Source organism: Anomaloglossus baeobatrachus, chromosome 1 (genome assembly GCF_048569485.1).
Source record: "Anomaloglossus baeobatrachus isolate aAnoBae1 chromosome 1, aAnoBae1.hap1, whole genome shotgun sequence".
Taxonomy (NCBI): Eukaryota; Metazoa; Chordata; class Amphibia; order Anura; family Aromobatidae; genus Anomaloglossus; species Anomaloglossus baeobatrachus.
Window position 1 is genome coordinate 513,659,346 of NC_134353.1, and position 25,810 is coordinate 513,685,155.

A 25,810-nucleotide genomic window follows, 5' to 3' on the forward strand; every position below is an offset into this window, starting at 1 on the left:
CAGTCCCCATTTGTAAAGAGCAAGCTGCAGAGTCTCAGACCCAACCACCCGACCAGGCCACAACAGCGGTTGCGCCAGCACCGGCCTAACCAGACTCGGCCACATCACCGGGGCTTGTACCTTGATATGGAGCACGCGGACTCTGCACCCCCGGCTGCGGAGCAGTCGGTTCTTTTACCTGCCAGGGCGGAGCCTGTGGAGATGCCAGCTCCGCCACCGCGCGGCATCCCAGCGGCTGCTAAGGCTGCCGGAGTCTACTTACAACCAGTACCAGAGATCAAAGTGAAGCCTGACATCAGCTCCCATGATTGGGAGAGGCATTGGCGACGGCTGATGCGGTTCCGTGCAAAAGTGCTTGCTAAGGAGCGGCGTAGGAGAAGAATCACCGCTCAGGAGCTTGTGAGTGAAAGTGCCGTTTGGGTCCGAGATCCACAAGAATGTGGCCCGATGCAGCGTTGTACCTTGGAGGGAACGCTCGCGCAGGAAGAACTTGATTGCCTGCTGCAGTAATAGTAGCGGTACCAGGCTGTCAGAAAGTTTATGTTAGAAATCTGTGTTTTCTTTTATTATTTTCCTTAGTTTGGTATTTTCTTGAAAAATGATAAGTGATGTTATTATATGCAAAATGATGATTACCGGGTTTAACCAACTGAGTACTTTACCTGATTGAGAAATTTTATATGATGTTTGCACCTGATGCATGGACTCCGTTTTCTTTCCATATATATTTTAGTAGTAAAAATGGATCATGGCTGCGGGACTGGTTGCGGCCAGCACGGACTTGTGCACATTGTAAATAAGTTGCACCTCCTCTGCCTACCAGAGTTGTCCTTTTAAAATCCGGGACTTTAACCCTGTCACGGACCCCAAGTAGGAATGCAGCGGGTCAGGTTTGTTTGGGTGGCGGGTTAATGGGATGTGGGACGTTGGAACTGGACTGTTGCAGGGAGGGGCTGCAACGGAGCAGGTTGAGCCCCTGCTACCAATAAAACCGGTAGCATTCCATAGGTTTATAAATGGTGAACTCTAGGAGTTTGACGAAACGTTTAAGTAAATGTGCCTCCCCTATGTGGGATGAAAACCAAAAATGTTAATAAAAATGTTATCTCTTTTTACTTTTGCAGTTAAAAAAAATAAATAAACATCTGGATGTCCTGTAGCTCGGGGACGAGCTACGTTTAACCAAGGGGGAATGTGATGCACTGGACTATTCGGGTCGTCACAGGATTCTGCCCAATCTGCCCTACCCATGCAGGATTCAACCCCCCATGGTTCTGGGTCTCCATCCTGCAGTGCTGCCTCCACCAGCATTCACAAATCCTAAATACACTTTGCACCACACCTGTCAGGCACACCAATGGGCTGCTTAAGCAGAAATAGGGCCGCCCACCTAGGAGTCAGATAGGGAGGTGGGAGTTGTCAAGTCAGTTGAGTGGTAGCCCTCGAGAGCTTTGAGGAAGATGGGAGTTGGAGCTCCCAAGGGAGAAGTAAACTAGGTTGCAGTCGGTGGTCTGGACCATGAGGAATCAGACCCCCGGTCACAGCGGATTGAGGCTAGGTGCCTGGCACCCGCCAAGCAGGACGGTCGGCAGCCTGGTCCTATCACCGGTCCGGGACCGAAGGCACGTTGAGGTACATGGACCCAAGGTCGGGGAGAAGCTTCAGGTGACCCGGCAATTAACCTGCGGAGGAGAGGGTCTTTATGGACTGTTCCCACCAGCTCAGAGATCGGGGGCACTAGCGCAACGAGGAGGATAGGGTTTTCCTAGCAAGCGGCCCACTGAAATCCCAAGTGTGAGCTCCTGAGAGCAGGCTCTTTCACTTAGCCATAGTTGGGAGCGGGGCCCGGAAAGCTCCAAGCTACCGGGCCACAACGGACAAACTAAAACTTTTGTGCCAGGAGGCAGGTTACGGACCTCCGGCAGTACTGCAGGGGACGGGAACTGCACAAGCATTCAGAGACTTGGTTTACCCTGTTGTCAGCGTCTGCTTCATTGCTGAGTGAGTACCCGACTGACTCCTGCACTGCACCCCACGCATCACCATCCAGAGTCCCGGGGCTTACCCCTACCCGTGGAGGGCAACATCACGAGCAATCACCACCCCCGGATCCGAGTGGTTTGATCCGCTGCAGGGGCGGCCCATAAGTACCTGCTGCTTTTGCCATAGATAATGGTAAAAACCCGCAGGGACTAACCTGCGGAAAAAAACGCGGCAAATCCGCGGTAAAACCGGATGCGGATTTTGTTGTGGTTTTGGCATCAGATGTGCTGAAGTCATTCGATGCAGAGGCCTGTATACTTTCTACTGATTGGTGATTATTGATACCTTCAGAAAGTTTACTTATAATCTTTCTCTGTGCTACAGTCATTGTTCCCTAATTATGAATCACCAGGTTTTATGTTGATAAACTTTGGATCCTTTGTAAAACACTAATCTAGCGGCATGTTGTACATGGTGTTGATCATTGTAGATTACATTATTTCTGAAAAATGCAAGTGATCATACATTGTTCTCTAATTTTGATCTCCAGTATACTCTACAGTTCAAAGGTTTAGGGTCACTTAGATATTTCCTTATTTTTGAAAGAAAAGCACATTTGTTTTCAATGAAGCTAGCATTAAATTAAACAGAAATACACTATATACATTGTTAATGTGGTAAATAACTATTCTAGCTTCAAATGTCTGGTTTTTAATGCAATATCTACATAGGTGTATAGAGGCCCATTTCCAACAACCACCACTCCAGTGTTCTAACTGTGTTCGAAGGCTAATGGATGTTTAGAAATCTCTTAAAAACCCTTGTGCAAGTATGTTAGCATAGCTGAAAACAGTTTTGCCGATTAGAAAAGCTATAAAACTGACCTTTATTTGAGCTAGTTGAGAATCTGGAGCATTACATTTGTTGGTTCCATTAAACTCTCAAAATGGCCAGAAAAGAGAACTTTCATGTGAAGCTCGACAGTCTATTCTTGTTCTTAGAAATGAAGGATATTCCATGCGAGAAATTGCCAAGAAACTGAAGATTTCCTACAACAGTGTGTACTACTCCCTTCAGAGGAGAGCACAAACAGGCTCTAACCAGATTAGAAAGAGAAGTGAGAGGCCCCGCTGCACAACTGAGCAACAAGACAAGTACATTAGAGTCACTAGTTTGAGAAATCGATGCCTCACAGGTCCTCAACTGGCAGCTTCATTAAATAGTATCTGCAAAACACAAGTGTCAATGTCTACAGTAGAGATGAGCCACCCCCCTAGAGTCCAAGTTCCCCGTTTGATGAACCGTTCGACGAACCTCTTGAACCCCATTGAAAACAATGGGAGGCAATCACAAACACATAAAAACACATTATAAATGTACATATACAGTTAATAAACATTGCCATAACATTTACCGGTGCCCTTGATGCATCCTGGACTCTGTTTCCTGCCGCTTTTCCATCGGTAATCGCTGCGTCCTCCCGGTAACCAGCAGTGATGACAGGACCTATCGTGACATCAAAATAGCCATGTGACCAGTCATGTGTCTATTATCTCATTGGCTACAGACTGGTCACATGGCTAGACGTCATGTCCTGTCCTAGGTCCTCTCAGTGCATCTCTCCAGTACGCGGTGTTCGTTTGTGTATCTCCGTGTACTGGCGACATGCTCTGGCACACGGATGACTCCCCGTACCTGCATGGGGCGCTCTTTACAGAGTTAGCCCACATGCAAGGACTGGGTGTCACAGCCGGTGAATAGCGGCACCAGGAATCATGTGATCGGAGCACCGTTGCTATGGTAACCTGGCTGTGAGCGGTGAAGTCACCGCTAACAGCCGGCAGCCTGTGGTCATTCTCACTGAGTGGTTAGACTGCACAGATCAGCAGCGTCTTTCTCCCATGCAGTGAAGCCTGATGTAGCAGAGCTGCATGGGTTGACGGAGAAAGAAGACAGAGGACCATGGATCGTGGAGGGCTGACAGGGAGTAATAAACATGGAGTCTCTAATGTGTCTGTGTATTTATTTCTATTAAAGTATTTTTTCTCTGTGTGATGTCTTTTTTTTAACCCTTTATTGGAGATTCCTAATGGCCGGGTCAAACGTGCCTGACATTAAGAATCTCTGGCTTAATACTAGCTAGTAAAACAAAGCTAGTATTAACTCATAATTAACGAGCAAGCCACCATCACCAGGGCAGCTGAAAGAGTTGGATACAGCGCCAGATGATGGCGCTTCTATGAAAGCGCCAATTTCTGGGGCGGCTGCGGACTGCAATTCGCAGCAGAGGCTCCCAGAAACCTCGGGCTAACCTGTGCTGCGGATTCCAATCCCTAGCTGCCTAGTTGTACCCGGCTAGACACAAAAATGGGGCGAAGCCCACGTAGTTTTTTTTTTAAATTATTTCATGAAATTCATGAAGTAATTAAAAAAAGGGCTTCCCTATATTTTTAGTTCCCAGCCGGGTACAAATAGCCAGCTGGGAGTTGGGAGCAGCCGTACCTGCCTGCTGTACCTGGCTAGCATACGAAAATATGGCGAAGCTCACGTCATTTTATTTTTTTTTAGTTTTTTGGGAAAAAAAATAAAAAATGCTTCCCTATTTCCATTGACAGTGAAGGTAACACCAAGCAGTGGTGGTTAGCAGCCAGTAGCTGCTTGGGTTACCCTTATCTAGCAATACAAAAAATGCAGCGGGAGCCCATATATTTTATATATATTTTTATTATTATTATTTATTTAAATAACTAAAAAAAAATGGGCTTCCCTGTATTTTGATTGCCTGACATGACAGTGCTGTAAAAATAAATCATTAAAAAAAATGACGTAGCGCCCCGCGGTATTTTTGATTCTCAGCGCAGTTAAAGCAGACAGCTACGGGTTGCCACCCCCATCTGCCTGGCGTTACCTTGGCTGGCAATCAAAATACAGGGAAGCCCATTAATTTTTTTTATTTAAAAAAATAGTTTAAAAAAAATGACGTGGGGTCCCCCCATTTTTGAGAGCCAGCTAAGGTAAAGCAGACGGCTGTAGCCTGAAAACCACAGCTGGCAGCTTTACCGTGGTTGGGGATCCAATGTGGAGGTCACCCCAGGCTCTTTTTTATAATTATTTTATAAATAATAATAATTACAAAAAAAAGTAGGGGCCCCCCAAATTGGATCACCAGCCAAGGTAAAGGGAACAGCTGTGGTCTGGTATTCTCAGGGTGGCTAGGTACATAGTTATTTCCCACTTCACAGCCTAAAAATAGAAGGCCGCAGGCGCCCCAGAAGTGGTGCATCCACTAGACGTGCCAATCCTGGCGCTTCACCCCAGCTCATCCTGTGCCCTGGTGTAGTGGCAAACGGGGTAATAAATGGGGTTGATACTAGCTGTAAGGTCACCTGACATCAAGCCCAGCAGTTTGTGATGTTATGGCGTCTATCAGATACCCGACATCACAAACTGTCAGTACTAAGAAAACAAATAGACAAAAAAAATGTATTTCAAAAAACACTCCCCAAAACATTCCCTCTTTCACCAATTTATTTTAAGGAAAATAAAATAAGGGGGTCCCACGACGACTTTGGACTGTCTAGAATATGGGGGGGACACACTCAGGGAACGTATCCCTCATTTTCTAGGAGTGCAGACCCTCCATGTCAGGAGTGTGGGTGCAATGAATCTGCACCCACTCTCCCCGGGTCGACAGCAGCAGAGTCCATGTTGTAACTGTTGCTACCAAAGCTGCAATGCCCTGCTCATGAGGTAAGGGCATGCCTAATCAGGAGAACTATTTTACATGTGTTTTCTTGTGGCGTATAACAGACTCTCATGTTTGGTAGTCGTTCAGCAGGGCAATTAAAAAATCAAATACCTCCATTTGGAAATGTAGTGTAGCTCTCCTGATTAACTATGTTCCTTACCTCATGAGCAGGGCATTGCAGTAGCTTACAGATGCATGGTTACCATGCTATGAAGAAAAAGACATGGATCGCACATCCCACAAAAATACAATGATCTAAAGCCGCTAGGCAAAAAATTAATTAAATAGAACATGAGGTTCTTTTGTTACTATTCTGATCAGATTGTATTAAGCCCACTGCCACTTCACGGCAAACCTCTTGATACAATCTGATCAGAATGGTAACAAAAGAACCTCATGTTCTATTTAATTGATTTTTTGCCTAGCGGCTTTAGATCATTGTATTTTTGTGGGATCTGCGATCCATGTCTTTTTCTTCATAGCATGTTATACAACATTCTATCCCCCCCTTTTTTTTTTTGCTTGGATCTGCACTCCCCCCAATTAGCACAGGTGATTTTAATCAGCAGGAGACTGCAAGAGGGGTCAGCCTTTTTTTGCTCCCAGTCCACATATGGGAGCCAGTGGGAGGTGAGTGCGCAGCTCCTCTCACTGAGTGCTGGTACTGTGTAGTGGCCGCTGTTGTGGTGGTATCGTGTCAGTGGGGCACTGCGACCTGGAGCCTTGGGGGCTTTGCCTTGCAGCATGGGTGCTGTGAGGCACCAGGTCGCCTGCCCTGCTGGCGCTTTGTCACTGCAGCAGTGGTTGGTGCACGTTGCCGCACTATAAGGTTTAGGATAGGGACCCACTCAAGAGGTTTGCCGTGAAGTGGCAGTGGGCTTAATACAATCTGATCAGAATGGTAACAAAAGAACCTCATGTTCTATTTAGTTAATTTTTTGCCTAATGGCTTTAGATCATTGTATTTTTGTGGGATGTGCGATCCATGTCTTTTTCTTCATAGCATGAGATGCATAGTTACCACCACTCACTGTGTCTGAACACAGGAAGCTGAGCTGACAGCCGCTCTGTGCATGCGGCAGCGTCTATTGTGAAGGAGGGGGCCGTGGGGGATCAACGCTGCACAGGTACCGTGGGACACCGGGGAACACCGGTGGGGTTAAAGGGGGTGACCTGGCAGGGCCTGGGGAGGAGTTTTCTGTCGCATGTGTCATGGCACATGCGACAGAAATCAGAGGAGTAGGGTGAATGCGGCCAGCGCGCTGCTGTGTGTGCGGCCATCTTGGATTTCCGGGAGGGGTTCGGGGGGGGCACTGTGGCGACACCTGTGGCGACCGGGGAAGAGATTTATCTCCCATCTGACATGTTTGTTCATGCCAGATGGGAGATAAATAATTTTTTACCGGCGCTGTCATTTACTGTAACGTGATCATCGGTATACGGTGTATACCAGTGATCACGTGAGCGGGGACCGGAAAAACCGGCCTGAATCATGATCTCCAGGGTCTCAGCTACCCCCTGAAACCCTGGAGATTTTCTGACGCTGGGGGGCGCTATTCACTTATTTCTGCTTGCTGTTTATAAACGGCAGAACAGAATAAGGCTACATTCACACAACCGATCCGTTTTTGCGGTCCGCAAAAAAAGGTCCAGTTTTTTCACGGGTGCATCCGTATGGCATCCGTTTCCGTTCTGTATACGGTCCGTATGTCATCTGTTTGTCATCCGTGTGCCTTCCGGTTTTTTTTTGCATACTGCAAAAAAACTGAAGGAGGGAAAATACATAAATTTACCCAGGATCCATAGCTTCAACCTACATGAGGCGGTCACATGTTCACTCCAGTGCCATTTTCTACTGCTTTTCACAGCGTACAGTGCTCCTGTGATTTTCCTGTGCTTGTACACTTCATATCAGTCTTTTCTGTCATTATAATGGCAGAAAGACACATCATGTCCCACTAAATATAAATATTGTATTTATATTTTTCATAGGACACCACCGAAGATCTGACACTGATACAATGTAAACTGCATTTTGTAATTTTGCACCCTTTGGTGCCTTTCATGTGGCACTAAGAGGTGCTTAGCCTTGTATTTAGGCTAAACAATAAATAAATTTAAAAAAAAAATGATGTAGGGTTCCCCCTATTTTTGATAGCCAGCTAGGGTAAAGCAGACGGCTGCATCCTGCAGACCACAGCTGGCAGCTTCACCTTGGCTGGTAATCCAAAACTGAGGGCGCTGTTATTTTAAATTAAATAAATAATTAAAAAAAAAACACGTGTGGGTCCCCCCAAAATTGGATCACCAGCCAAGGTAAAGCGGACAGCGGGGGTCTGATATTCTCAGACTAGGGAGGTCCATGGTTATTGGACTCTCCCCAGCCTAAAAATAGCAGGCCGCAGCCGCCCCAGAAGTGGTGCATCCATTAGATGCGCCAATCCTGGTGCTTCGCCCCAGCTCATCCCGTGCCCTGGTGTGGTGGCAAATGGGGTAATATATGGGGTTAATACCAGATGTGTAATGTCACCTGGCATGAAGCCCTGGGGTTTGTGAGGTCAGGCGTCTATCAGATACCAGACATCACCAACCCAGTCAGTAATAAAATAAAAATAGACGACAAACACATTTTTATTTGAAAAAACACTCCCCAATACATTCCCTCTTTCACCAATTTATTAGAAAGAAAAACAAATCCAGGTCTGGTATAATCTAAGGGGTTCCCATGACGATCCATACCATAGTCACTGTCCCAGTCAATGAAGAACAGAATGTTTCCCATTGGCTGGGAGAGCAATCCAGTGACCTGAGCTAACATCAATAGGTCAGCCCAGGTCACTGCAGGGCATGACAAGTGCTGCTGTCAGGAGCGAGGTACATTACCTGCGGTGACGATCTCCTGCACTGCTCATAGCAGAGCTGTTACTGATTTCAATGACCACCGCCTTCACAGCCAAGTATCGCGGGAGCCTGTGACGTCACCGCTAATCACAGTCTCGGGTCGGCAGCGAGAGGAGGAGATGTGACAAGCGGCGGCCATGGAGGACAGTGACAGCGCTGAGGTTGAAAGGGCGGGACTTCATCAATGCAGATAAGCTGAGCAGGGTAATGTGTGCGGAGTGCGAGGTGGGTGGAGCCAAGCAGGGTAATGTGAGTGAAGTCCAAGGTGGGTGGAGCCAAGCGAGGCAATGAGTGTGGAGTGTGAGGTGGGTGGAGCCAAGTGAGGTAATGTGTGTGGAGTGTGAGGTGGGTGGAGCCAAGTGAGGTAATATGTGCTGAGTGTGAGGTGGGTAGAGCCAAGTGGGGCCATGTGTGCGGAGTGCGAGGTGGGTGGAGCCAAGCGAGGCAATGTGTGCAGAGTGTGAGGTGGGTGGAGCCAAGCAAGGTAATGTGTGCGGAGTGCGAAGTGGGTGGAGCCAAGCAGGGTAATGTGTGCAGAGTGCGAGGTGAGTGGAGTCAAGCGGGGTAATGTGTGCGGAGTGCGAAGTGGGTGGAACCTAGCGGGGTAATGTGTTCAGCGTGCGAGGTGGGTGGAGCCAAGCGGGGTAATGTGTGCGAAGAGCGAGGTGGGTGGAACCTAGCGGGGTAATATGTGTGGAGTGCGAGGTGGGTGGAGCCAAGCGGGGTAATGTGTGCGGAGTGTGAGGTCGGTGAACCCAAGCAGGGTAATGTGTGCGGAGTTCAAGGTAGGTGGAGCCGAGCGGGGCCATGTGTGCGGAGTGCAAGGTGGGTGGAGCCTAGCGGGGCCATGTATGCAGGCGGCGGAGTGCGAAGTGGGTGGAGCCTAGCAGGGCCATGTGTGCAGGTGGCGGAGTGCGAGGTGAGTGGAGTCTGGCGGGGCCATGTGGCACTGAGGACGTCAGTGCCGGGGACTGCATGGCTGGGGACAGGTGAGTGTGAGTGTGTGTGTGTGTACATGCCGAGTGTAGGAGGGGGCGGAGCCAAGCGGGGAAGTGTCGTCTCCCTGCATACGTAACCAGGGTAAATATCGGGTTACTAACCAAAGCGCTTTGCTTGCATACCCGATATTTACATTGGTTACCAGCTTACCGCAGGCTGCCAGTGATGGCTCCCTGCACACTGTAGCTGTAAAAAGCCCTGCTTTTGTTGATCGAACTGTTCTCGAACGTAACTCGAACTGTTGAGCTTTTAGCAAAAAGCTCGAGTTCGATCTCGAGCACCCCCAAAATCACTCGAACATGAAATTGGCGAACCTCGAACCTCGAACATCGCTCATCTCTAGTCTACAGTGAAGAGGCGACTCCAGGATGCTGGCTTTCAGGGCAGAGTGGCAAAGAAAAAGTCATATCTCAGACTGACTAATAAAAGGAAAAGATTACTATGGGCAAAAGAACACAGACATTGGACAGAGGAAGATTGAAAAAGTGTTATGGACAGACAAATCGAAGTTTGAGGTGTTTGGATCATACAGAAGAACATTTGTGAGACGCAGAACAACTAAAAGATGCTGGAAGAGTGCCTGACGTCATCTGTCAAGCATGGTGGAGGTAATGTGATTGTCTGGGGTTGCTTTGGTGCTGGTAAAGTGGGAGATTTGTACAGGGTAAAAGGGATTTTGAATAAGGAAGACTATTAGGCGGGCTTTGCACACTACGACATCGCAGGTGCGATGTCGGTGGGGTCAAATCGAAAGTGACGCACATCCGGCGTCACTTGCGATGTCGTAGTGTGTAAATCCTAGATGATACGATGAACGAGCGCAAAATCGTCGTCATCGTATCATCGCTGCAGCCTCCGACATTTCCATAATGCCGGGGGAGCGACAGGTACGATGTAGTTCCTCGTTCCTGCGGCCGCACACATCGCTGTGTATGAAGCCGCAGGAGCGAGGAACTTCACCTTACCTGCCTCCCGGCTGCAATGAGAAGGACGGAGGTGGGCGGGATGTTTACATCCTGCTCATCTCCGCCCCTCCACTTCAATTGGCCGCCTGCCGTGTGACGTCACTGTGACGCCGCACGGCCCGCCCCCTAAGGAAGGAGGCGGGTCGCCGGCCAGAGGGACGTCGCACGGCAGGTATGTGCGTGTAAAGCTGCCGTAGCGATAATAATCGCTACGGCAGCTTTCACTATATATCGAACGTGCGACGGGGGCGGGACTATCGCTGCAGCATCGGTAACAGCCCGCCTTACTCCATTTTGCAATGCCATGCCATACCCTATGGACAGCGCTTGATTGAAGCCAATTTCATCCTACAACAGGACAATGACCGAAAGCACACCTCCAAATGATGCATAAACTATTTAGGGAAGAACCAGGCAGCTGGTATTCTATCTAACGGAGTGTCCAGCCCAGTCACCAGATCTCAACCCCTTTTGAGCTGTTGTAGGACCAGCTTGACCGTATGGTACTCAAAAGGTGTCCATCAAGCTAATCCAACTTGTGGGAGGGTCTTCTGGAAGCAAGGGGTGAAATATTTCCACATTTCTGTGACGAAAGCAAAGACTGAAGGAGAAAATTATTATTTCAAGTAAAAATTATTATTTCTAAGCCAGTCAATGTCTGGACTATATCTTCTATTCATTATGCAACTCATTTGACAAATAAAAGTATGATTTTTCATGGAAAAGACAAAATTGTCTGGGTGACCCCAAACGTTTAAACTGTAGTGTATGTAGATACAGTATATATGTGTGCACACACACAAACATAGTCCTATTATTTATCTTCCATGCTCAGTCCCTTATGTCATATTATTTTCATTCACAGTTGTGCTGTTTCTTATCTCTTGGTGACCATAGTTGGAGAGTTCAGCTCTGAAGTCTGCAGAAACATGATTGCAGCTTGAGGTGACAATACAGTCTGTAATTTTGGATCAATATCAGACAATATATTTCCAAAGTGACTTTTACATAGGTTAACTATATCTATAAATTGTAAAATGTTGTTGTCCGCTGTCAGTAAGGGTACCGTCACACTTTAGCGACGCTCCAGCGATCCCACCAGCAATCTGACCTGGTCAGGATCGCTGGTGCGTCGCCACATGGTCGCTGGTGAGCTGTCAATCAGGCAGATCTCACAAGCGACTAGTGACCAGCCCCCAGCGACGCGTGGAAGCGATGCTGCGCTTGACAACTAAGGTAAATATCGGGTAACCAAGCGCTTGGTTACCCGATATTTATCTTGGTTACCAGCGCACAACGCTTAGCGCTGGCTCCCTGCACTCGTAGCCAGAGTACACATCGGGTTAATAAGCAAACCGCTTTGCTTATTTACCCGATGTGTACTCCGGCTACGTGTGCAGGGAGCCGACACTGGCAGCCTGAGAGTGGTGGACACTAGTAACCAAGGTAAATATCGGGTAACCAAGCAAAACACTTTACTTGGTTACCCGATATTTACCTTGGTTACAGCTTACCGCAGGCTGCCAGACGCCAGCTCCCTGCACATTCACATCGTTGCTCTCTCGCTGTCAAACACATCGATGTGTTCTGCACAGCGGGAGAGCAACGTCCAAAAAATGAATCAGCACTGTGTGTAACGAGCAGCGATTTCACAGCAAGGGCCAGATCTCTGCTCAGTGTCACACACAGCGAGATTGCTAATGAGGTCACTGCTGCGTCACCAAAACCGTGACTCAGCAGCGATCTCGCTATGTGAGAAGTACCCCTAAGCACTGAGGGTAATAATCCCCCATTTACCTTTCTCCAGGAGATGCTGGGAGTTGGAATTGCCTTAACTTCACAAGATAAGTAAACCTGAGCTCCGGTTACATTGTGAATCTTTTTGGGTGCCACCGTAATCACAGGAGCTAAAAGGAAGAGAAATATAACCATTATGGGGCATATACTGACACACAGGCTGAAATCAAGTCTTATTTTACAGAGGACTGTGCAGCCTGACATTTTTTTTTTAAAAACTATGATTAAAAGTGTCTGTTGCCAACAAAGATGAAGTAGGGATAACATTGGAGATGAGTGGTGACAGGCAGGCTATTGCCGCTTGCCCATAACAGTCATGCTCTGACATAGAAGTCATTATTCTTGTGTTATTTTAGGATCTGAAATCTCTCTATGCCTTAAACTGTTGACATCCTCTATATACAGCTCCACAGCTGTGTATATGCAGTGAGAAAACAAAATCTTACATTCTTCATCCTGTTAATAGAATGCTAAATCATCACTCACGGGAAGTAGAGGATATGGTTTTCCAAGCAGAATTATTACGTGTTAAATGACATCAGTCATCAGATTTTACAATGCAAACTGTAAACATTATTAAATAGATATACAGTGGAACCTTGGATTACGAGCATAATTGGTTTCGGGAGTTTGCTCTTAAACCAAGTTATTCTTATATCAAAGCAAATTTTCCCATAGGAAATAATTGAAACACAGACAATTTGTTCCACAACCCAAAAATAATTACTGTAGTTATACAAATGTATTACTGTAATACAAAATAATGTACTGTGTTCATATAAAATTATTACACTACACTAATACAAAATACTGTACAGTAAAAAACATATAAAGCAAATTAAACTGCACATTACCTTACAATAGAATTGTTGGTGTGTGAGAGGTACAATACAAGCAATGTGCTGCACTGGTTAGCAAAAAGAAAGTACAATACTGTATCCACAAATGCAAATTGATACACATGCTGTGAATATGTTTGGATGGCCTAATGATGGACTTTTTAAGGATTTAGAATAAAACTCCGATTTTTATATCTATTATTCCCTGGACTTTGTGTTGGATCTTTTTTTCTGGATTACATGTGTACAGTATACAATACATATGTACATATGTACTGCCATTTTGCAGTAGAATAATATACTGTTCTCCACCAGTTTGAAGTAGTACTATATATGGTTATTGATAGTGGCCATTTTCAGGTTGCATCTCTCCAATAATTGTGGCCATTTTTCAATAATATACTGATGCTTGGTGCCGCCATTTTAGAGAAGAACAATATATAATTCTAATTTTGGAGTAGCATAATATGTATGTATTTTTATCCATTCTGGAGTAGCATAATCAATGTCCTCTAATCACTACCAGTTTGGAATAACATTACTTATGCCTTTTGAAAGTTGCCAATTTCATGTATATATATATATATATATATATATATATATATATATATATATATATATAACAATTCATGTTTGGTAATTGCAGCCATTTTGTAGCAGAACAACTTTTATATAATGATGGTAATTTTTGAAAGTAGAACAATGTATGTTTAATAATTCCCTATTTATTTAATACCTATGATCATTTGGATATGGAAGTAGGTTATTCACATACAATAGAAGGCATAATATGTCATGATAATGTGTCCAGCACATGTGGACCTGGGTGTTTCTGATTACTGAGTCCATCTTTGCCCACCAACATTCAGATCAAGTAATTCACTCAATTATGTATTTAGAACTGTCCGGTATATAAAGCACTAACTGTAGTACCTTGGATTACGAGCATAATTGGTTTCGGGAGTTTGCTCTTAAACCAAGTTATTCTTATATCAAAGCAAATTTTCCCATAGGAAATAATTGAAACACAGACAATTTGTTCCACAACCCAAAAATAATTACTGTAGTTATACAAATGTATTACTGTAATACAAAATAATGTCGCCTGACCTACACCCCACCTATTGTCTCCTCCCCATAATCCTATAGAATGTAAGCCCGCAAGGGTAGGGCCCTCTTCCCTCTGTACTAGTCTGTCTACTGTAACTTGTATACGTATTTTGTATGTAACCCCCCCTCTCATGTACAGCACCATGGAATTAATGGTGCTCTATAAATAAATAATAATAATAATAATAAATAGTACCTGAGCGTTGCCCAGGATATTAATTGTGTCTCTGCCTTTCTTCCAGTCTCTGTCTGTCAGTGTCTATCTCTCTGTCTGTATGTCTATGTGTCTGTCTCTGTGTGTCTTTCTCTGTGTCTGTCTCTGTATGTCTGTCTGTATCTGTCTGTCTCTCTGTCTGTCTCTCTAGCTGTCTCTTTCCCTGTCTGTGTCTGTGTCTTTCTCTGTCTGTGTCTTTCGCTGTCTGTCTCTTTCCTTGTCTGTCTCTGTCTGTCTGTGTATCTGTCTCTATCCATGTGTGTCTCTGTCTCTATCTATGTCTGTCTATGTCTGTCTGTCTGTGTCTATATCTCTGTTTGTCTGTCTCCCTCTATCTCTGTGTCGGTCTGTGCCTGTCTGTCTCTATCTCTGTGTCTGTCTGTCAGTCTCTTTCCCTGCCTGTCTAGTTCCAGGTCTGTCTCGTTCCAGGTCTGTCTCTTTCCCCATCTGTCTCTTTCCCCGGTATGTCTCGTTCCAGATCTGTTTCATTCTATATCTGTCTTGTCCCAGGTCTGTGTCTTTCCCCATCTGTGTCTTTCCCCGTCTTTCTCTTTCCCCGTCTGTCTCTTTCCCCCTCTGTCTCTTTCCTCATCTGTCTCTTTCCCCATCTGTCTCTTTTCCTGTCTCTTTCCTTGTCTGTGTCCCATTCCCTTTCTCTTTCCTTGTCTCTGTCTCTTTCCCTGTCTCTTTCCTTGTCGCTGTCTCTTCCCCTGTTTTTGTCTCTTTCCGTTTTTGTCTCTTTCCCTATCTGTCTCTTTCCCTGTCTCTGTCTTTTTCCCTGTCTCTGTCTTTTTCCCACTCTGTCTTTTTCACTGTCTCTGTCTCTTTCCCTGTCTCTTTCCCTGTCTGTCTCTCTGTCTGTCTCTTTCCCTGTCTGCTTGTCTCTTTCCCTGTCTGTCTGTGTCTGTCTGCCTCTGTCTCTTTGACTGTCTGTGTCTCTCTCTCTTTCTGTCTCTTTCCCTGTCTCTTTCCTTGTCGCTGTCTCTTCCCCTGTTTTTGTCTCTTTCCGTTTTTGTCTCTTTCCCTATCTGTCTCTTTCCCTGTCTCTGTCTTTTTCCCTGTCTCTGTCTTTTTCCCTGTCTCTGTCTTTTTCCCACTCTGTCTTTTTCACTGTCTCTGTCTCTTTCCCTGTCTCTTTCCCTGTCTGTCTCTCTGTCTGTCTCTTTCCCTGTCTGCTTGTCTCTTTCCCTGTCTGTCTGTGTCTGTCTGCCTCTGTCTCTTTGACTGTCTGTGTCTCTCTCTCTCTCTGTCTCTTTCCCTGTCTGTCTGTGTCTGTCTGTCTCTTTCCCTGTCTGCCTCTTACTCTGTCTGTGCCTATGTCTGTCTTTCTGTCTCTCTCTATCTGTCTCACCACCGACATCTTATTACATCACACATAAGCTTCTTATACTAACAATTTATTTTGTTCCTGTAGCAACCAATTACTCCTCCTATTAATAACCTATAGCTCGCAGATCCATTGATTTTAATGGAAGCAGGTTTTTTAGGAGAGTAACTGTAAAGCGCAGGGTTAAATTTCCCCCTCAAAGCATAGTCTGACGTCCCCTGAGTCACATGGGGTGACTGTGCAAAATTTCGTGATTGTAGATGTGATGATGCAGATTCCTTTAGCGGACACACACAGACACACACACACACACACACACACACACAGCTTTACACAGTCCCTGACAGAAGTTCTGTCGCTTATCCATGTTATGTAAATAAAAGCTTATAACATGACTTTAAATTCATCCATTGGTTTTATAAATTACTCTTTGAAAGCTGAAACCCTCCCAAATTTGGTTTAGGTTATGAAAATAAAGTTGTTGCAAAGCTGAAATGTTGATCATTTAATGAACACAGAAAGGTCAGATTTCGGCAAGATAAAGGTTTTGTCGCCTTGTCATATAATGCACCCAATCCTTGTTTATATCCTTGTTTATATCCTCCCCTGGATATCCTCACCTTGTTTATATCCTCACTAGGGCGGCACGGTGGCTCAGTGGTTAGCACTGCAGCCTTGCAGCGCTGGGGTCCTGGGTTCGAATTCCATCAAGGACAACATCTGCAAGGAGTTTGTAAGTTCTCCCCGTGTTTGCGTGGGTTTCCTCTGGTTTCCTCCCATACTCCAAAGACATACAAATAGGGAGTTTAGATTGTGAGCCCCAATGGGCGTTCCTGATGTATGTAAAGCGCTGCGGAATATATTAGCGCTATATAAAAATAAAGATTTTTTATTTTTTTTTACCTGTGCTCACTAAATGATCTCTTAATTAGTGTGTGTGTGTGTGTGTGTGTGTGTGTGTGTATAAAAAGAAACCCAGCACCCCAAACCTTCACTTGAACTGCAACTTGACCTCTGACAACATGCCAAAAATCCACCATGCGACCAAAGCCTTGATTATTAAGAGGTTGAAGTGTGTGTGTGTATAAAAAGAAACCCAGCACCCCAGACCTTCACTTGAACTGCAACTTGACCTCTGACAACATGCCAAAAATCCACCATGCGACCAAAGCCTTGATTATTAAGAGGTTGAAGACCAGATCCCCTGCAAGGTGGATGGCACCTTTAATGTGTCTCAGCGTCAAGTACAAAGAATTAAAAAAAGATTTGAAGAGACTGGATATGTTTTTAACAAGCTCAGGTCTGGCAGACCCCACAAGACAACTGCTCAGGAGGAACATTTGTTGGTTAGAAAATCCAAAGCCAGCCCCTCGTCCACTGCAGCAGAGCTCCAAAAGGCTTGGTCACCTCAAGTCCCTTTGTCAACTAAAACAGTTTGTAGGATTCTGTCTCAAAATGGCTTCCATGGTCGAATCAGTGCCCAGAAGCTAGCACTAAACAAAAAGCAATTAAAAAACCTCGTGGCATTTGCCAAGTCCCACAGCCTGCTAAACAGATGGACCCTGGAAAAGTGGCAGAAGGTGGATTTCTCTGATGAATCTTCAGTTGAATTACACCACAGTCGCCGCAAATACTGCAGGAGACCTACTGGAGCTCGTATAGATTTAGAAAACAGTTAAGTTTGGTGGTGGAAAGATCATGGTCTTGGGTAATATTCAGTATGGGGGTGTGCAAAACATTTGCAACGTGGAAGGGAATATCAATAGCATAAAATATCAAGACGTATTAGCTACCTCTTGCATTCCCAATCATAAAAGGGGTCAAATTCTGCAGCAAGATGGTGCTCCATCTCATACATCCATCTCTACAACAAAGTTCCTCCTGGCAAATAAGATCAAGGTGTTTAAGGAATTGCCAGCCCAGTCACCAGACATGAACTTCATTGAGCATGTTTGGGGTAGGATGAAAGAGGAAGCTTTGAAGACAAAACCCAAGAATCTAGATACACTTTGGGAGGCATGTAAGACTGCATTCTTTGCTATTCCTGATGACTTCATCAATAAATTGAATGAATCATTGTTGAACTGCATGGATGCAGTCCTTCAAGCTCATGAAAGTCACACAAAATATTAAATATGGCTAAAATAGCACCACAACGTCATTCACCAATGTTATGCAACATATCTTTGTATTAGAAGTTAATTATTTGTTTGAATTTCACATTACTTTCTGTGGGCGACAGAACTTTTGTCTTGCCAAAATCTAACCTTTCTGTGTACATTAAATGATCAATATTTCAGCTTTGCAGCAACTTTATTTTCATAACCTAAACCAAATTTAAAAGGGTTTCAGCTTTCAAAAGAGTAATTTATGAAACCAATGGATGAATTTAAAGTCAGGTATAAGCTATTATTTACATTCATGGATAAGCGACAAAACTTCTGCTAGGGACTGTATATTAGACTAACCTAACCACTGAACTGTTGTGACTATCATCAGATATGGTGCTGTTCCCAGGAGTGTTTCTGGGTTACCTCTGGTGGCTAGTGCTGGTAGTGAATCTGATTCTGCATCTGTCGCTCAGAGAGGTGTGGGAGATGACTGCTGTTTCAGGGAACCTATGGAGTCCAGCCTGGGGGGATATAGGAAGGCAGTCTCTGTCTAGTCTTTTCCGGTGATAATTGTTTCTGCTCCACGTGAAGATGTCCTGAAGTTTCTCCTCCAGTCTTTAGGCTTTTTTCCTTTCTCTGTAGTGTCTGTTTTTGCTTTTTTTCTGCTCTTTTTGGATTCTGCAGGAATGATTTCTACAGCGACCTTTCGTTCCTTTACATCGGTTTTGTTTCCATGTCATCCTGAGTCTGCAGCTATGCTTGATAAATATTTTTGTTTTTTCTTCCTGAGATTTAATTAGTTCTCATGCATATTTCTGTCCTTTTTTTTGCAGTTTATGGGAACTGTGCAATCTCAGTGGTTTTTCCTTGTGAGGGTTTTTTCTCTTAGTCTGCGCTTGGTTAAAGGCTGAATTTGCACTGATGGGCGTTTCTGCTTAATCTATGTCTTTTTCTAAAGCTGTGTTTGACAATATTCCGTTTTGTTTCTTGCATGTGAATAAGAGCTCTTCCCGCACTGTTTTTGGAGGACGATTTATTCCCAACAAGAAAGGGAGTTTTGCTCCCTGTCTTATCTGGAGTTTGTATTTTTGTATCTCGTGTTTTTTGTAGTAAAGATCTTTTCTATTATATTTGAATTTCTATTTAAATGTATTTGCACAAGAGTTCCTGATATAGTGGGAGGAAAGATTGTATGATCTTTTAAGGGAATTTTTGATAATCTGGTGTTGGCCTTTTCAGGGTTTTTATTGGCTGCAACCAGCAATCTATCCAATACTTTTTTATCTAGCTAGTAGGGCCTCACATTACTTAATTCTATATCTACCATCTGTGTGTTGTTTTTTCTTACATCACCGTCATTATATGTTGGGGGCTTTTGACTTTCCTTTGGGGCTGTTCTGAGGCAAGTCAGGATTCCTCATTTCATCTTTGAGGTTGGTTAGTTCTCCGGCGGTGAAGAGGCGTATAGGTTTGTTAGGAATGCTCCACCGATACTTCTAGTTGTGTTTGTATAGTCAGAGGATTGCAGCCAGCTAAGTTTCCAACTACTCTGGTGCATTATCTTCTATATGTTTTTAACGTTTTTTTGCAAGATCTTTTGTGGTCTTCCAACCATAACATTATCACTGGCCACACAAAAAATAGGTACTCAAAAGAAGGGAATTATTTTTTTTTATTCTGTTTATTTTTCCTCTTTTTCTCTGGGTCATGTAGGAGATCTTCTGTTATCATGGATATTGATCAGCTAGCTGATCTTGTTAGTCACCTTGCTGCTGAGGTTCAGGGAATATCTGCTTATCTTACTCAGAGTCCTGTATTAGAACCTAAAATCCCTATTCTTGAACTATTCTCGGGGGATAGAGCTAAATTTTTGAATTTTAAAAATAATTGTAAATTATTTTTTTCATTAAGACCTCAGGGAGTTCTGTGTAGCAGGTCAAGATTGTTATTTCTTTTTGTGCGGTGATCCTCAGGACTGGGCCTTTTCTTTGGTTCCTGGAGATCCTGCTCTTGATAATGTGGATTCTTTTTTTTAGGCCCTGGGATTGTTGTATGATGAACCTAATGTTGTTGATCAACCTGAGAGCGCCTTGTTGGCCTTGTCCCAGGGTCAGGATTCAGCTGAACTATTTTGTCAGAAGTTTAGAAAGTGGGCTGTCCTCACTATGTGGAATGATGATGCTCTTGGGGCACTCTTTAGGAAGGGTTTGGCGGACACAATGAAACCTCTGGGGAAGCCACCTCTGGGGGTGATACATATGTGGGGTCCTCATGCCCATATGATGCTTTTCTTATGAACCGACTTACCATGGTGACTATACACATACCACTTTTTGCACAATCTTACTGCTGATCTCATTTATAATCACTGGATACTGTATTAGATTCATATGGGTTACCGTATTTTTTGCTTTACGCAATGGATTATAAGACGCACCCCAAATTCAGAGGAAAAAAAGGTAAAAAAAAATATATGGGGTCTGTTTTATAATACGGTGGTGTCTTACCGCTGTGCTGGGGCTGCAGGCTCTGCTCCGCGCTGGCTCTGTTCTGTGCTGCTCTGTTCTGTCCTGGCTCTGCTCCGTGCTGGCTCTGCTCTGCTCCGTGCTGGCTCTGCTCTGCCCCATGCTGGCTCTGCCTTGCCCTGTGCTGGCTCTGCTCTGCCCCATGCTAGCTCTGCTCTGCCCCCATGGTGGCTCTGCTTTCTGCAGGGTCTGCCCGGTGCTGGCTCGGTTCTGTGAGGGGGCGGTGAGGGACGAGTTATTCTAAAGATGTCGGTGGTGAGGGCTTCAAACAAATGGCGCCCGGATGCAGTGCGTGTGCAGATGGAGCTCTTGAGCTAAGAGCTCCATCTGCGCACGCGCGGACTCTGGGTGCCATTATTTAAAGTCATGACCACTGACATTGTCAGAATGGCTTGTATCTCGCTGGCTGCCGCCGACCACAGCAGGTGCCCCGGCTGTCACCGAGCACAGCAGGTGCACCAGCCGCCGACCACTGCAGGTGCGTCGGCCGCCGCCAACCACAGTAGCTTCACCGGCCGCCGGCAGCCACAGCAGGTGCCCCGACAGCTGCCGACCACAGCAAGTGCCCTGGCCGCCGCCAACCACAGAAGGTGCCTCGGCCACCGCCGACCACAGCAGGTGCTCCGGCCGCCGCAAACCACAGCAGGTGCACCAGCCACCGACCACAGCCAGTGCCCTGGCCGCTGCCGACCACAGAAGGTGCCTCGGCCGCCGCCGACCACAGCAGGTGCCCTGGCCACTGCCGACCACAGCAGGTGCCCCGGACGCCGTCGACCACAGTAGCTTTGCCAGCGGCCGACGACCACAGAAGCTACGCCGGCCACTGCAGCTCTGCCGGTCACCGCACAGAGCCCCTGCCTCCTGTGACCCCTCTCAATCACCACCTGGTAAGCTACATTCAGATTTTAAGACGCACCCTTCATTTTCCTCCCAAATTTTTGGGAGGAAAAGTGTGTCTTATAATCCGAAAAATATGGTATATCCCAGTGCCAGCATTTGGTGCAAGAAGCAGGTTATCATGCAACATGTACATATTTAAATATTTGTATTTATCCTGTATAGGATTTTGTGTTTGCAATATTTCTTAACTGTTAACATTTAGGAAGTATAACAGATCTTTATGTCCATATAATAGAACAAAAGACGTGCACTACTCCCAAAAGCAGGATAAACACATAGGGCGTTATTCACATGTATTATGCACATTATTTAATTTCAAATGTAACATATCAAAACGTAGGTTGGTGCTGACCATTTAGTGTCTTTCTGCCTTTATGAAATACTTCAATAAAACACATACTGTTGTAAGGGGTGGGCAGACCCCTTACAAGGAGGTGCAGTTTCCCCCTGAAGATACCTCACTCTGGGGTAGTTACTGTTGATGTTATTAATAAACATGTTTTTACTGTGCAGTGGGTTTTCCCCTAGAGCCCGGGTGGGACGGCTGTCCCCATAGAAACAGGGCAGGAGAGAGGAGGAGCCGGCAGCTTAGAGAGAGAAGTGTGTGTGTGTGTTGAAGTCAGTTGATTCCGGGATGGGGAGAAGGAACAGCCAGGGGCAGAGTGTGGAGCTGAGTGGGCAGAAAGAAAGAAAGAAAGAAGGGAAGAAGAGAAGTGTCCTCAAGGGTGAAGCAGAAATGGTGTGGGTCCAGTCTGTGTTAGCCGGAGTGGGAGCCTAGGTGAAGTGGAGTAGCCGGGCACATCCCCACTAGAGGAGACAACAAGGAAAGATTTCCCCGGACAGGAATTGTGACCGTGCACTGCAAAATCCGTGCATTGAGCTGTCTGTGAAACTCTGTGCAATAAAGGTGTCGTTTGGTTTATCTGATCCCTGCCTGAAGAGTCTTCCATCAGCTGAAAGTATGCTCTTTTCCACCACACTCTGCCCCACAGAACAATCCCCTGTCCCAGTAGTGACGGCGGAGCCGGGGGTAAGCCTGCTAGAAAAAGGGGCCACGACTACAACCCCCAAGGCACCCCTGGCACCCCGTTACACTGTCACCAACTGCTGGCCAAGAGCATATTTTAACCCCTTCCTGACATGGCCAATTTCCATTTTTCCGTTTTTAATTTTCCTCACTTTCTTCTAAGAGCCATAAATTTTATGTTTTTCCCACCACATGAAATATGATAGGGCAGCAAGGTGTCGTTGCCCCCCACGGGTAGGGGACATGCTCCGGGACTCGGTGTGGGGGATGGTGGTGGTGCCGTGGGAAGCAGGGGTCACTCTTGTACTCACTCAGTTCATAAGCAGACGCTGACAACCAGGTAAACCAATTCTCTAAGTACCGCTGCCGCTGAGGGGAGCTCGTCCGGGTCCCATCCCCTGTGGTGTTGCCTGGTGATCCGTGATCTGCCTCCTGGCACTAAGTTTAACTTTAACTTGATGGCCCGGTAGTATGGAACTTGCCGGGCCCTGCTCCCCACTGTGACTAAGTGTGGGAGCTTGCTCTCAGGGCTCATGCTTGGGATTTTCTGGACCGTTTTGGGTTGGAAAGTCCAATCCCCCTTGTTGCGCTAGTGCCCTGATTCTGGAACAGATCATAAAGGCTCCGTTCTCCTCAGGTGAATTGTCGGGTTGCCTGAAGCTACTCCCCGACCTAGGGTCCATGTAACCCACCGTGCCTTCAATCCCGGACCGGTGACAGTGCTAGGCTGCCGGCTGTCCTCCTCGACAGGTCCAAACACCTTGCACAATCCCCTGCGACTGGGGGTCCAACTCCTCTAGGCTTAGACCACAGTCTGCAACCTAGATAACTTCTCCAGGAGCCACCGCTCCTGACTTCCTCTCTCTACTCCTCTCAACTCTCAACTGACTACACTCCTCACCTCCCCTCCCTGACCCCCCAGGTGGGCGACTCTATTCCACTCAAGCCATCCACTGGTGTGCCTGGTGGGTGTGGTGCAGGGTGTATCTAGGATTTGATTTGCTGCTGGAGGCAACACCACAAAGATAGGGATCCAGAACCAAGAGGGAGGTGGAATACCGCACAGAAGGGCAGTTTGTGCAGTACCCTGTGACGACCTGATAGTCCAGGGGCGTCACAATAGAGCATACTTTATTGAACACAGCGATACCATGTGTATTGTTTACTATCTTTATTTTTAATGAGTTGAACTTTGATGTAGTCTTTTTTTTTATATTTTTAACACTTTTTCTTCTCTACTTTTTTACTGTACTTATTAGTCCCTTTATGGTACATGAACATGTGATTGTCTGATCGCAATTTCCAGCTAAACCACAGTATTGCTTCATATAGCAAAAATCGCTCTCTCCTTGAAGCCAAGCCACAGGTTGGATTTCAACTTGAAGCTCTGTAATGACAGGCATTGAGATCTCTAGCCTCAACACTGTTCTCGCTCTGTGTCTTGGTAAACAATCAGAGATCACGCTATCTCCAGTCAGGTCCCCTTCTTCTGTTTGCCACAAGTCAACAACTGCATACAGCCTCAATGACCTATGGACTATACACTGTGTGCAGAATTAGGGTAAGTTCACACAGTGCGTTTTTTGCGGGGTTTTTGCGCGTTTTTCGGGTGCGTTTTTGGTCTCAAAACTGCATGACTTTGCTTCCCCAGCAAAGTCTATGAGTTTTTATTTTTGCTGTATGCGCATAACATTATTTTTAAGCTGCGTTTTTGAGCTTAAAAAAAAAAAATGGACATGTCAATTCTTTTCTCCGTTTTTCTGCGTTTTCCCCCCATGCAATGCATTGGAAAAAAGCAGAAAAACGCAGAGATCAAAAACGCAGCAAAATGCAGCCAAAAACACACCGAATCGCGGTAAAAACGCATGCGTTTTTGCTGCGTTTTTTTTGCCACGGGTGCGTTTTTGTGCGTTTTTAGCGGCCAAAAACACACAAAAACGAAGCGTCAAAAAAACGCAGCATGTGCACATAGCCTTATTAGGCAAATGAGTATTTTGATCCCATGATAATTTTTATACATGTTGTCCTAGTCCAAGCTGTATAGGCTTGAGAGCCAACTACCAATTAAGTAAATCAAGTGATGTGCATCTCTGTAATGAGGAGGGGTGTGGTGTAATGACATCAACACCCTATATAAGGTGTGCTTAATTATTCGGCAACTTCCTTTCCTTTGGCAAAATGGGTCAGAAGAGAGATTTGACGGGCTCTGAAAAGTCCAAAATTGTGAGATGTCTTGCAGAGGGATGCAGCAGTCTTGAAATTGCCAAACTTTGATGCGTGATCCCCGAACAATCAAGCATGTTGGGCAAAAAAAGCACAAAATAACTGTCCATAAATTGAAGAAAATCAAGCGTGAAGCTGCCAAGATGCCATTTGCCACAAGTTTAGCCATATTTCAGAGCTGCAACGCTACTGGAGTATCAAAAAGCCATACTCAGGGAAATGGCCAAGGTAAGGAAGGCTGAAAAATGACCACCTTTGAACAAGGAACATAAGATAAAACATCAAGACTGGGCAAGAAATATCTTAAGACTGATTTTTCAAAGGATTTATGGACTGATGACATGAGAGTGACTCTTGATGGGCCAGATGAATGGGCCAGAGGCTGGATCAATAAAGGGCAGAGAGCTCCACTCCGACGCCATCAAGGTGGAGGTGGGGTACTGGTATGGGCTGGTATCATCAAAGATGAACTTGTGGTGCCTTTTCAGGATGAGGATGGAGTGAAGCTCAACTCCCAGACATACTGCATGTTTCTGTAAGACAACTTCTTCAAGCAGTGGTACAGGAATAAGTTGGTATCGTTCAAGAAAAACATGATTTTCATGCAGGACAATGCTCCATCACATGCATCCAACTACTCCACAGCGTGGCTGGCCAATAAAGGTCTAAAAGATGAAAAAGTAATGACATAGCCCCCTTGTTCCCCTGATCTGAACCCCATAGAGAACCTGTGATCCCTCTTAAAATGTGAGATCTACAGGAAGGGAAAACAGTACACCTCTCGGAACAGTGTCAGGGAGGCTGTGGTGGCTGCTGCACGCAATGTTGATCGCAAACAGATCAAGTAACTAACACAGGATCTATGCATGGTAGGCTGTTGAGTGTTATCATAAAAAGGTGGCTATATTGAACACTAATTTTTTGGGGTTTTGTTTTTGTATGTCAGAAATGTTTAGTTCTAAATTTTGTGCAGTTACTGTATATTGGTTTACCTGGTGAAAATAAACAAGTCAGATGGAATATATTTGGTTTTTATTCAGTTGGCTAATAATTCTGCACAGTAATAGTTACCTGCACAAACAGATATCCTCCTAAGATAGCCAAATCTAAAAAAGACCCACCCCAACTTTGAAAACTATTA

At 45.5% G+C, this 25,810-nt stretch overlaps 1 protein-coding gene across 2 annotated transcripts in view; it reads right to left on the reverse strand.

Annotated features, from left to right (window-relative positions):
* The window catches only part of IGFBPL1 (insulin like growth factor binding protein like 1), a 73,358-nt gene that overhangs the window by 11,550 nt on the left and 35,998 nt on the right, over window positions 1–25,810 (reverse strand). For both annotated transcript variants that reach the window (XM_075338882.1, XM_075338877.1), the window contains exon 2: window positions 12,394–12,503. In XM_075338882.1, coding sequence (XP_075194997.1) covers window positions 12,394–12,503 — 110 coding nt within the window. The remainder of the gene's footprint in view (window positions 1–12,393; window positions 12,504–25,810) is intronic.